This window comes from Protopterus annectens, chromosome 2.part1 (assembly GCF_019279795.1).
Source record: "Protopterus annectens isolate FY-2018-M chromosome 2.part1, PAN1.0, whole genome shotgun sequence".
In the NCBI taxonomy this organism is placed as follows: Eukaryota; Metazoa; Chordata; order Ceratodontiformes; family Protopteridae; genus Protopterus; species Protopterus annectens.
In genome coordinates this window covers 911,223,059-911,237,415 of record NC_056729.1, presented here as the reverse complement: position 1 = coordinate 911,237,415, position 14,357 = coordinate 911,223,059, and the positions used below count along the sequence as shown (strand labels likewise).

The 14,357-nt window shown below is 39.4% G+C and overlaps 1 protein-coding gene across 1 annotated transcript in view; it reads left to right on the top strand.

The window, feature by feature from the left end:
- Positions 1–7,769, top strand: part of DCTD (dCMP deaminase) — a 1,602,421-nt gene extending 1,594,652 nt beyond the window's left edge. The window contains exon 6 of the mRNA XM_044062542.1: positions 7,679–7,769. Within this exon, the coding sequence (XP_043918477.1) occupies positions 7,679–7,754 (76 nt within the window). The 3' untranslated portion in view covers positions 7,755–7,769. The remainder of the gene's footprint in view (positions 1–7,678) is intronic.
- Positions 7,770–14,357: the final 6,588 nt, after the last annotated feature.

Genomic DNA, 14,357 nt, shown 5'->3' with positions numbered 1-14,357 from the left:
TGTGTGTGTGTGTGTGTGTGTGTGTGTGTGTGTGTGTGTGTGTGTGTGTGTGTGCGTGTGTGTGGGTAAATACATGGTTCATGCAACCCACAGTAATTATTGTGTAATGGAACGAATTAATTGTAATAAACAGGAACATCATCATATGGGCCATGTTCTTTGGGTATGATCTTTCACTTCCTCATTTTGTTGATTCTTGGCATTGTGTTTATTATTTGGCTTTGAATAAACTGGATATAATGAAGTCTATGAGTTTGGTGTTAGTATTTTACCCATGAATACTTTTTAATTTTTTTTTTGTAGGCACAGCCTGCTGGACCCAAGTGTCCCTTTGCAAGAGTAGTCTAGGAGCACTGACTGGTGAGGTGACCTTGTCAGAATCTTACAGTAAGCAAATGAAGGATGAGGGATTTAAATCCTGCATGATAGGAACCAGTTCATTAGCAGCTCATAGCCTTTCTCATCTGCACTACATACTAGATAAACTGCTGTAGCTCAACAAAGTGCATTTCACAACACATGCCAACAAAAAAAAAAAAAAAAAAACAAGCTCATTTAAAAATGTATTTGTAGTTAAAATATTAACGATAAACTCATAGACTTCATCCTATCAAGTTTAACAGTCATATAATAAAACACTGTAAACAGTCAACAAAACAAGGAAACCAAGGATTGTACCTAAAGAACATGGCTCATATATGGAACCACAGTATCAACAAGCTTTATAATAAAAGGAAAATAATTTTGACCAAAAGTAAGGAGAAAAAATTCCCAGAATGTTAGAGCCATTGTCGTGGATACAAACAAACTACTTAGGAGCTTAATAAAATCCACTAAAGCCAAGTTTGAGGCTAAAATACTTACTCAGACCAAAGACAATCAAAGGCATTTTTAGTTATGTTCCTGGGTATCCTCTGACTGTTTACTGAAGAATTTATTGCACATCAGACATACAGTATAACGATCTAAACCTCTTCTGCAACATCAACAGAATAGTTTGGAGGGACAGGTATATCTCACGGGTCTATATCAAAATTCTGAAGAGGTAAAACACAGAACGTGAAAACATCGAACCCAAAATATTGAATGGTGAAAATAGCGAAGCCCCGGAACATTGAAATCTTACCTAGGGCAAGATTTCGGTGGGCCATTTCGTGGCTTCGCTATTTTCTCCACTGTGGTGCGAGAGTTACGGACCTTAGGGTTAGGGTGCGGGTTAAGGTAAGTAGACAGTTAGAAATGTATGTATGGTGTAGTGTAGGGTTGTGTTTTGTTAACTGTATGTGTGTATTAATTAGTTTGTGTATAGATTCGTAGGGTATGTGTGCGATAGTTACAGACCTTAGGGTTAGGGTGCGGGTTAAGATAAGTGGATAGTTAGTAATGTATGTGTGGTTTAGTGTGGGGTTGGGTTTTGTTAACTGTATGTGTGTGGTTTATTTATTTTGGTGTGCTTGTGTTGTGTGTATGTTTCTTGGAACAGTGAATTTTTTCCCTGGGAAAAAATTCGCTATTCTGAGCATTCAATGTTTTCAATATTCGAAATTCCAAGTTTGAACATATGGTGTTCAACATTTTGGAATTTCGAATATATGATATAGACCCTATCTCACAGAGGATACCATTGTTGTGGAACAGACATCCCATTCACATAAAACAAAGTTCATCCCTGCCCATATTCAAGCACAACATAGCACTGTGGATAGAAAACATAACATTTACCCCAGAACTGTCCCCTGTACTACTAATGGACAGAGGCAGCTCCTAAATACTTTATCCCATACATGGGTAACCCCCGTTTTATCTATGGTATAATCCCAGTTATTCTCATTAGGGGTAGTATATAATTAGTGACCATGGAATGGGTAAGGCCAATCTATAACCAAATGGGATAGGTTATTTCAGCACAGAAATGGAGACTGGCTAGGCTTAAAGTGGCCATAAGGGCATCTAGTCTAGTACTTACCTATGAATCTATAAGATGATTCTCCTGTTTCTTAGTTTCATAGGTCCTTACTAAGCTATTGATTTGTGAGGATCTTAAGAAGCCTATCCGTACATTTCCATGAAGTCTTTAGTCCTTATATTTTAAGTGCAAATAACCCAGTGATGAGTGGAATATTTACATGTTGCTTCTATCTATGAGGGACAAGTGTAAATTTGCAATTACCCATCTGTTTTGTGTAGATTACATTTGATAGTGTGGCAGAAGTACTTCTCCTTTTCGATTCATAGATTGTTCCTAGGTAGCAATGCAGGGAGGCCTTTCTAAACATAGCTAAGTTCTCCTGAAAGAATAACAAGGGGGGGGTGGGGTAGCCGTACTCTATAAATCTGAGTTGAATGTCACCATAGATGTAATACAACCTCCTCAGATTAATAACTCAGAGATTCTTGCCACCAAATTGCAACTTAATAAAAATAAATGCATTAATATCATTTGTATGTACATTCCCCCAGGTAACAATATATCTACATTTGAAGATATACTGCACTGGCTATCATGTCACTACCCCCAAGAAACCCTACTACTTGGAGACTTTAACATAGACTGGGGCACCTGTTCCTTAGAATCCCCAACCACTCATATTAACCTGCATGCATTTACACAAATCATATCCACCCTTACCAGGATAGGTAAACCCAACCAAAAAGAAAGCATACTTGACTGGGTACTCATAAACAGTCACCCCCAACTGTACACCTCTGGTACCCTCCTTAATGGCCTAAGCGATCACCTTCTCACATATGTAATTAAGCACAAAACCATTAATTCCCAACAACCCTTACTCAGAAAGGTTAGAAACAATAAAAACTTTGACCCTGCCAAATTCCAACAAGAACTAAACTCATGTAATTGGTATATTCTAAAACACCTCCCCTTAGAGGAAGCAGTAGCATACTTTAACAACAAATTCCTTGAGATCCTTGATTTGCATGCACCTGTTCGTTCAAAGAGAACCAAAGCAAAAACTGTACCATGACTTTCTATAGAGTCTAAACTCAAAATTACCCTTAGAAACAAAGCATGGGCTTTATGGTGTTCTTCTAAAGACCCTCAAGATCACATTAAATACAGGCAATCCAGGAACGAAACCAAAAAATCAATTTTACAAGACAAAAAACAGTACTACTGTAATTTACAGACAGTAAATCAAAATAACCCTCAGAAGTTTTGGGCAGGTTTAAATAATCTACTACATCCTGGACAAACTTCAACCCCAATCCCTGCTACTACTATTGATAAAACCCCTGAAGATGTTTCTGATAGTTTTAATCAATTCTTTACTGAGACAATTCAAGCCCTAGCTAGCCAACTACCTCCTAGCTCCCCTGGTCCTGAAAGTAGCACCCCTAGAAACCTACTTGCGTTCAGCTTCCAACCAGTCGCCACTTCACTTATACGTACCTTGATCAAAAAATTAAAACCCACTACACTTTCTGCTGATCAACTCCCTGCCGAGAACCTACAAAAATCAGCTGATGCTATTGCTTACCCCGTCTCAATACTAATCAATCAAACCATAGTAGAAGCTAAAATTCCCACCATCTGGAAAATATCCTATGTAATCCCACTTCACAAAGGAGGCAGCTCTACTGAATTCTCCAGTTATAGGCCAATAGCTATATTCTCTCCACTTGCAAAGATTATGGAAAAATGTATTCATAGACAGCTCATGCACCGCCTAATCCAAAATCGCCTTATGGCAGACACTCAGCATGGCTTCCATCCTCATCACAGCACTGCTTCAGCCCTCCTAGCCTTTACTAACACCATAAACCATAATCGCAACAATAATTATATATCCTCAGCCCTCTTTTTGGATCTTTCCAAGGCATTCGATATGGTTGATCACCAACTTTTAATCCACACCCTGCAAACATTCTGTCTAGATACTGGAGCCCTCCAATGGTTTCAATCCTACCTGAATGGTCGACAGCAGGCTGTCCTCTGGCAGAACAAACTCTCTAACCTTCTACCTAACACCCTCGGAGTACCACAAGGCTCTATACTAGGGCCCTTGCTGTTCTCCATCTTCATTAACGACCTTTATACTGTCATCCCAAAAGTCAGCTGTATCCAATATGCTGATGACTCTACTCTGATTTGCTCAGCCACATCTCCAGTAGAGTTATGGTCAGCTACCCAGACCACCTTTAATACAATAGAAAACTGGCTTTCTGAACATCGTCTGATCGTAAATCCCAAAAAAACTAAAATGCTGTTATTTTCACCAACACATAGGTCTGCCGCTTTCACCTTTACCATAAAATCAAATGATGGCACAATAATCTCCCCTGACCCATCTACAAAACTATTAGGTGTCATCATAGACAATAATCTAAAATTTGACCTACTTGTTAACCAAACTATCAAAACCATCAATAAAAAAACTAGGGTCACTTTACAGAATAAAAGCCTTCCTAACCCCTCCAGCTAAAATTGCCATAGCTCGCTCTCACCTTCTTTCAACCCTTCTGTATGCATCCCCTCTACTTTCGAATTTGAACAAGACTGTCCTTAACAAACTCTCAATTTGCTACAACCACATTGCCAGGTTTGCCACTGGGCTGCCTTTTAGGACACATCATTGCATCAATCTAAATCAGCTTGGTTGGCTTGAACTACCCAGCCTAATCCAGTATAATCAACTGATTGTGGCCTATAAAATCCTCTATAATCCGGACAATACTCTTGCATTTAAAAATATTATCACCCCGTATAACAATCCTAGACCGCTTCGATCCTCTAACAAACTACTAATTCAGACTAGCAAAATTAATAACACAGCCGGTGATTCTCTCTTTGCAAACTCTGTAAGTAGATCCTGGAACTCTCTTCCAGCTGATATTACCTTACTTTCCACCTTAGGTCAATTTAAAACTAGACTCAAACAACATTTGTCACTTAACTGGCTATGTCAATGTATCAAGCCTAGCTAACTCTCTCTAGAATGTGTAAAAATCTGTTAACCAGTTTACTGTGTAATTTAATTTAATCCTGACTTGTGCTCAGGATTAACTGTAACCTGTGGAACTTGTTTAACTTGCTTACTTATGTAATCTCTGTAAATAGTCTGTTTGTAATATGTAATGCTGGTATTATGTAATGCTGTATCTGCTTACCCTTGGAGCTTTTCTCCCCGGGCCTCCGCTGAAAATGAACATGCATCCAGTTGGACTATCCCGGTCAACAAATGTAAAATAAATAAAAATAAAATAAAATAAACAATGTCCTGTTTCTGAACAGGACATTGACAGCCAAGCATTTATAAGTTACCTCTGTCCATAAGAGACTGTTTATTATAATCAGTTCCTTTCTTTATCCCATAACGTCTCTGGGATGCAAGAACCAAGTATTTACACACACACACACACACACACACACACACACACACACACACACACACACACACACACACACACACACACACACACACACACATACACTCACACACACTCACACACATATACCATTTGCTTCCCATTCACAGCAAATCCCTCCAAATTCCACTTTCAAGGCATATTGAAGAGGTACTGAATGAATACTTCACTTCTGTCTTTATAAAGGAAAACAAGAGGAAGGTGCCATGCCAGGAGATAGGTGGAGCAGAGTTGAAAGAACAGTGATCAGACATCTGTAAAATGAGGGAGGAAGTTAGAACTCAAATGTTTTTTCCAAAGGAAAATAAAGTATAGATACCATATGGGCTGCCTCCAAGTGTTGTCAAGAAACTGGGCAGTGAGCTAGCAGATCCTGGAGTGAGGTTTAAAAGAGGTGACTGACCACAGCAAAAGTGGTTGAGGACTGGAAAACAGCAAATATGGCGCCCCTGTATGGAGCGGAGGAGTAGGAAAAATGCAGGCAGCTACAGTACATGCCTGTTAGCTTAAAAACAACAATAAGGAAAACCATGGAGAAAATCCGAAGGAAAAGGCTGTTTGCTTTCCTAGTGGACAGCAATCTCTAGCTCAGTAACAACATAAGTTTATGACCAACATGATTTTATGACCAGAAGGAACTGTTAGACAAACCTGACATAGTTTTATTAATAGGTTGCAGAAGAACTTGACAACTGAATACCAATGGATGTGGTTTACCTGGATTTCATCAAGATCGTCTCAGTCCTCCACAGACACACGTCTCAGGTTCTTTGCTCACGAATTCTGGTTCAAAGCCAAAATTAATGGGGCAAAGGGACAAAATCAGAGACAGTTATTAAAACATTTATTAGAAGAATGAGTTTTACATCAATTTTACTAGAAAAATGAGTTTTACATCATCATGCATTTTATGAACAAAAATAGATGAAACTAACATTGTTCATTTTTCATTGACTGTAATCCTCAGTTATTGGTGTAACTTCTTTGTAGTACCACTGGGTGCACAGTAGCAAACCTGCCCGAATCTCACATCTACTCTCCCTTTATACCACCCTTTAATGGGTTTATGGGCATATGAAATAAATATAGATCTAACTGTGAAATAAAAATGAGAATGCAGAAAAAAGCAAGTTATTAGTTCATAAATATACCATTAAAAGTATAACACAAAATGTATAATACTTTTCAGACCCATTTTGAGGAATAATCATATTTAAAGAGTACCTTACAAAATCTTTAACCTGCTCCTTTGCCAGTCTTGGCTGAACTTACTCACTGTACTTCACTCATCCCCTTCAACCTAGATCACACTTCACAACACTCTCTAGCCTCCTACTCCACTCCTTTTTGTTTTCCCTACTATCTTACCCTATTTAATTCATCTCTGCAGAGCTTTCCCCTACCTCTTTCCTCCCTACTCACCTAAGCTACCTGAAGACACCTGCCCTGCACTCTTCTTATAATCTCCTCCTCTACATCCTTCTTCCTTCTATAACAATATGAACACCATCTCTCATATTAAGACATCACCCAGTTTCACCTCACTGTGTCTAATCATGTAATGTCTGTTATCTCTTTAAATATTTTATTAGAATTGTCTCCAGTTTCCTTTACTACATACTAATCTATGTAACTAATAATATGACTATTGAATTTTTCCTCACATATTCTCTTCAACTCATGTTATTGTTTTTCATTGCACTCTTCTATGAAACATATTCTTTGTTTTTCTCATTACAACATTTTTTTTCACTTTTTGTTTTGTAGTATAACATGATACTTTATGATTTAATATATTTGTGCTTGCTGTTTTGTAATGTAACATGATATGTTTGTGATTGAAAATATCTGTACTTGATTTTTGAAATATTGTGATTGTGGAGCTTTTCTCCCCAGGCCTCCGCTGAAAATTTGCACTTTCTAACCTAGTCAGACTTTTCTGGTAAACAGATATCAAATAATAAATAAATAAATAAATAAATAAACAAACAAATAAATAAATAAATAAATAAATAAATAAATGCTTGGCACAATGGAAATCAATAAAGATTATTATTTTAGCTCCATTTTCAATCACCACTTACTTCCTTTTAGGATTATCTGGAGGCATGCCTCCCATTTCTTACAGGTGAGTAGGGTGATGTTTATTTTCAAGGTGGACAATTCCTGACGCTGTGCTTTCTTCCTCCAAATAATCTTTCAAAGTAGAGAATCAGCATGTGGGAATATTCAAATGTATTTGATTGTTGTGCTCTATAATACTCCTATTCATGTACTTAACTTTATTTTTCAGATGGCGACATTTATCACTAAGGATGAGTAACAGTAACTGGATAGCCTGCGATTGTGACCTTGCTCTTCCAGTATAGTACCCCACAACTTTCCGTTCTGCAGTGTCAGGTTATGACTCCTGATTACAGAATTGCACAGCACCAACAGCTTGTATTACAAAGACTACATAGATAAACACTTGGAACTTTGTGTATTTTCTTTGATATTCTGCTTTGATTAAGCTTGGAAATTCCTTCTTCCTTTCTTTAGCAGTACTACCAAGCAGCCTTACAGTATTGTACTAATTAACATGCTGATTTATTCATGATGTCATCTTATTAGTAGAGACAGATATGCTTACACTTGTACAGTCCTGCCCATTGAGCACTACAGTCAACTAATGCCCAGTAATTTACCAGAAAATCAAACACTTTTTGAGGGGCAGGGCAAAAATATGAGGCAAAATCAGGAAAGTTCTATAAAATCAGGAATAGTTGACTCATATGTAGAAACTGCTAGGAAGATCAGGACTAAAGAAATGGCCTGCTGCTTGGTTTAAGTGCTGGATAGAGAAGACTGTGGTAAGAAGGCCAATTAAAATAATAAGGAATGTAAGAGTTAGTTCAAGTCATAGTTGCTTAAGTATAATGGCTCAAGATAACATTTTATCATGTCTAGGTGCTCACAATGGAGAGAAATGATAATTCTCACTAATTTATAAGTTGCGGAAGGCCCAATGTCGATGCACACCAGAGACACAGTGAGATAATTATTACATTGCCTGACAATGTAGCACTTTCTCCAAGGTGCAGGAACCTTGGAGAGACAATAATATAAAGTAAGGGGATGTGGGTAAAGCTTCCTACTTGCAGAAAACAGTTTCCATGTGCATCAAATCAGAGCTTGTAGTGATGACCTGAATTATGTAGATTATTTGAAATTGTTTACTCAAGATGTCATTCACAAGTGTCCTTGGGCTTGTGATCTGGTTTTCAGGGAAGACCGAAGATTGAATTTGTGCTGATGAGGGGAAATGTAGCCACGACAACAGGGGCTTTAAAAAATATGAAGGCTAACATCATCTGAAGGGTGACACTTTAGGAGTTCAGCACTTCACATTTTCTACACTGCAGTGTCAATACAGGAAAAATGAATCTAAGCACCTAGTGTGGGAATAGAAGCCACAGTCTTTCTTATCTTAAGACAGCAAAGGCAAGTGTGATGTGCCTGCCTGATTGTGCAGATTGATAAAGCCCTCACTGCACCCCAGATGACAGCTATAAGCACAAGTGCTCGAGAGACTGGATGGGGGGATAAGAGTGAGTAGTGGATCCAGAAGGTGACTGGGGAGAATCACTATCTGTGATGAGTCCAGTTCATTTTACTGTGTTCATTTCAGGTATATCTGAGGGACAAGAAAACAGGACCAGCCTCTTCTCTGATGGCACAACATTAGGGAAAGAAAGGATCTAAGGAAAGATTTGGAAGGCTGACCAAATGGGCTGAAATGAGGCAGTTTAAGTTCAGCGAAAACAACACAAAGTACTGCACCTCACCCACAGCATCTCCGATGTGAAGTATCTGCTGAGGGAGTGAAACTAAAAGAAAAATAGCAGGAAAAAGATGTAAGGGTGCTGATCCTGGAATGGATTACCAGGGCCAGAATCAGACAGCAGTTGTAATAGGCAGCAGAAAGCTAGGTGTGTATCTTCAGGTGGAGATGGACTCCAGAAGCAAAGAGATACGTTTTCCACCATACCAGGTCTTGGCCAGGCCATATATCAAGTTCTTGTGAGCTATTCTGGAAGCTATAAAAGGAGAGGACTATTAGACTGCTAAATTAGTTCAAAACAAAGCCACAACAAGGATGCATGGAACAGAAGGGAAAGACTATGACCAGAGACTGCAGGAGTTAAAGGTCTTCCCAAGTAAGACAAGAGAGTGGAACAGTATGAGTGTGCAATATCATGCCAGGAAGACATGTAGACAGTTGTCCAGAGCAGGAATGAGAGAACAAAGGAGAAAAAGAGGGCACGGACAACTGATTGTAGAAACAACTGTATCTGGATCAGTGAAGACATTCCTTCAGAAAAAGGGTTGTGGACATATAGTAGATTACCAAAATAGGTGGAAGAGAAGGAATCCATGGGGGCATTTGAAACAGCATGGGATAAATGGAAAAGAGATGAGAGGAAGGTAGGAAATGAGTGGAGGAAGAATGTTGAATGCACTTATAGGGCAGGCTAGAAAGGGGTATTGATTCCTTTTGAAATTAAGCAATTATAATGTCATATAATGTAAAGCTGACATTGGGTAATTCAAATACCATTTTTTTATAGGTCTTAAAACAAGTTGATTAATAATGCTTCAGTGTACAGAGAAAGAGTGGTTAGGCTCTTCTTATGGCTTAGGATTGTGATAAATGATTTCCTTTTATTAGAAGTATTTTGTGCTGAACATCTTTGAACACTTCAAGTTGTGCTGTGTTTTGTTTCATTAAACCTGCACTGCATTTATTAAGGCAAATGGGCCTGGTGGTATGGAGAGAAGAGATACTTATTATTCTGTTTATTAGATAACAGAGTTTTGGAATGAACTAGCACTAAACATTGAATGATACTTGGTAGAATGTTTGGTCTGTAGTCTCTGGGTTGATGGAAAACAGATTGATGAGAGGTACATCCCAGACAAAAGGACCAGATGGGTTAATATGCTTTTAAGTGGTATCTAAAAAGACAATTACTTGTGATTTCAAGTACTTCATGAGAATGATATGTTCACAGGACCGTTGATCAGCGTCCACTCCAATTAATAGGCTTGCTAGTATAATGGAATTGCTAAACTGATTTCCTAAGAGACTGATTCATCTTTTTCAGTAACACAGCACCATTTTCTAATCATTCTACTACATGTAACTCCATATCTTGCTGTTCACTGCACATTAAGAAATGATTCTGAAAACAGACTCTATTGCGGTATTGGGGACTTGGGCTTTTGTGGGTATTGTTGGTAAACAATTCCTTTTCTGTGTTTACAAATATTAATTTTATCTGAGCATTTAAAAACATTTAGGCTGTTGTGTGTTCAAGCATCTTGTACTTTAAGGCTAAAGTGAGTCTGCAGGTGCAGCAGTAATTAAGTTGTAACAGGCTTGGTATCGGCATACTGCTGTGAGCTTGTGTAATGTGCTGCTAAGTTAACTAATTTTGTGACCACTGCTAAGCACACCTTAATCATCGTATTTTCCTTTGTCCTGAATATTATCAGTCATTAAAACCTAGGCCATGCTAATGCATTCTTAGATGGGTTTTAAAAAAGTGGTAATTTGCCTTCTCCTTTGCTAAGGGTGGCTGCGGTGGTGCAGCAGTTAACGTTGCTGTCTCACAGCAAGAGGTTCTCTGGTTTGATCCTCGGCTAGGGAGCCTTCTGTGTGGAGTCTGTATGTCCTTCCTGTGGTTGCGTGGGTTTCCTCTGGGTGCTCTGTTTTTCTCCCACATCCCAAAGACATGCTGCAGATGGATTGGATACTCTAAATTGGCCCTAGGTGTGAGTGTGTGCATGTGTGTGCCTTCTGTGGAAGGTTGGGTGCCGGGCTGGCAACTCGGCACTGTAAAACTCCACTGCCAATCATGAGCAGACAGGTGATCTGCTGTGGTGACCCCTGACCGGGAAAAGCTGAAAGAAGAAGAAGCCTTCTCCTTTGCTAAATTCAGTTGCAGTAGACTGGTCAATAATGGCTGTTACACTTGTGTTAAGCTTTACTTGGATATAGCTTACAAGAAGAGGTCAGATGCACTCCATGGAACATTCAGCATAAATCTGTAAGCCACAAGGACTACAGCTATTATGCTGTATGTAGACTGGTAGATTTGAAGAAAGGGGCTGGCCTAGCGGCTCATCTAGAGTTCTTGTTAGTCTGCACAGTGAATAAAACATGCTACACATAAAGTATAACCAGGTAAAGGAAGTTTCTATAGTGATGTGTGTGTGTGTGTGTGTGTGTGTGTGTGTGTGTGTGTGTGTGTGTGTATACAGGAAATCAGAACTGTAGTTAGGTCATCTGGTACCATGGGCAGTTCCCCAGATCACTGCCCCCACCCCCCAACTCGAAGCTGAAAAGGAAATAGAAAATAAATACCACACAACGCTGAGCTTCAGCTATAACAGCAAATGCAGTATGGGCATTCATTTATGGAGCTTCAGTCCACATGGCTTCATAAATCAGTTCTGATACTGATTTTTCTCCTGATTAGCACCTGACAAGCACGCCTCTTAAGCTTGCACCCAGGGCAGCTGATTCTCCTCAATTCACCCCACGCTAATTACAGTTATGTACTAATTAGCTAAAACAGCTATGGTTGCTTTAACGGAGATATTCCACAGGTACATTTTTAATGGTCTGGCTGAAGAATGGTACATTACATCAAGAATTCACTGCCATTGGGTACATGGATGCATGTCAGAAAGGGATGCATGTATATTAAGACACTAGAGACCAAACTAGGAACAAGCCTTGTGTAGATGGTTAAAGAATGGACATTGATAAAAATGGACACATTGATTACATATATGAAGCACAATAAAAAGTAACTAGTTGGACTGGCGTGAGGACCCTTTTCAGCTATGAGGGTTCAGGCTCAGCTCTTCAACTGAACAACTGAAACCACATACAAAAATATATGAGGTTACCAAATACAGAAGCGCACAGTGATATACACTAATAAAAACAAGAATACCGAGATGAAGGCACATGCAACTATTATGTTTACCTTCCAGAAATAGGAAACGGTTCATAATTACATAGATAAAGTAATCGATAGTCTTTAACTGATAAGGGCGATTCCGTCATTGGAGAAGATATTCTAGTGATTAGGGTTTCTCTGGTGATACAGATCAGTTCCTGGCAAGACTGAATCCAGAAAGAGTCACTGCGACTTGTCTGCCAGGAGGGTGAAATGGGTTATACATATACAAGCTTGCACAAAGAACTGCACAAAACTCTTGTTGGTATAAACAAGTCTAAGTAATGTTACTTGTGTGAAATGAAGCAAAAGGTAGTAGTTTTTTTCTTGTCTAATACCCTAGCTGAGGCAGGTAATACCTACATCGTATCCAAATACATCAACATCAATGACACCAGAACACTGGGAAAAATTCCTAATTTGTGTTATTAGCTAAGAGCATAGGAAATTCACAGTATCGTATACTGACAAGAGTTATGTAGCACCTCAGTCTTTTTAAGTACCTGCAGTTCCTGATAAATAAACCACGATGTCAAGCATCTGCAGCCATGCAGGGTAGCTCTGATCAAATGGAATGAGAAACAAGCTCCACACTTAAAAACTTAAAAACTTTAATGACAGGTTTAAAAACCATGGGCCGGATTCACGAAGGCTTGCACGGAGTCTAAGAGTAGAGTAAGACTCCATGCAGCCAACATGTCTGTCGAGCAATCCAGGAACAGCTGGTAGGGGCGTGCAAGAGAGCTCCTAAAACGACTCTTACACGGACAGGGCTAGGATATGCAAATTACCTCAATTGCAGGTGAAAGCTATGCAAATGAGGTAAATTTCCGATTCCAGGAAACCCGAACCTGTCCGAGTAAGAGTAGTGTTATTTGCAGAAATGTACTCCATTGACAACTGAGTACCATTCTACAATAGCAAAACGGAGCCGTGACAGCTCCAAAAAAAGGATGTATCCATTTGAGGAAGCATGCCAATGGCCAAAAATACAGCCATTGGCAATGTTCACCGATGCAAAATAAAAATAAAATAATTTTTTTTTATCCCGATCTCCAATGTTTAAGCATAGCACAGCACCGCGCAAACGTGCTCCACTCTAAAAACCAGAAAACCAATAATTAAAATCCACAAATATGGATTTTATTGTAATTCCTAATTTACAATGTAAGGGAATGGCAGGCTGAAGACAACATGGCTACCGAGTAGAGGTTGCTAAGGGGGGAAGCTCAGTCTAAGAGATGTAACCAAGCATTAGTAGGCAATTCTATGCAAATGAGGGTAAGGATAGTGAATCCCGAGTTTACATAGCAAATGAGCACAGTCAGCGGAGTGTAGGAGTAGGATAAGGGGAGTATCAGAGTAGAAGATAGGTGACATCACGAGGGGGGTATGTATGAAAGAAGTGAAGCTCATTGGAGGAGAGTGGCATGTGTTTGCTGTCAGTTACTCATCACTGGAAGAGGTGTGTCAACAGGTACCATAGCTAAAGGCAATAAATTGAAGGTGTATACCATGGATAACACTAAAGTTTCTTGTAGAAGTGCTTGCAACGTGTTTGCGTGCTGGTGCACGCCTGTATATCTGAGTAAGACTGTGTGTGCGCGTGTGCACCTGTGTGCATGCGTTTAAGCTGGAGTAAACATGTCTAAGTTTGTTGAAATGTGTGTAAGCACGTATGCGCCTGTGTGCGCGCGTTTTAGCAAGAATAAGCAAGTTTTAGTCCGTGTTAGCATGGGTGCGCGCGTGTGAGCTGGTGTGAGCGTGTTTATGCTTGTGTGCGTGGCACTGCCCCCCTGAGGAAACAGAAAGGGAAAAGGAAGCACAACAAATAGTAGGAAGTTAACCAGGGAGTACTAGCAGAACTAGCAGGTGAAAACAATCAGAATCAGGCAATTACACAGGCAGTACACTAGCCCACCCCAGCCCAGCACTTAAAACTCTGCAAACAACTTTCCA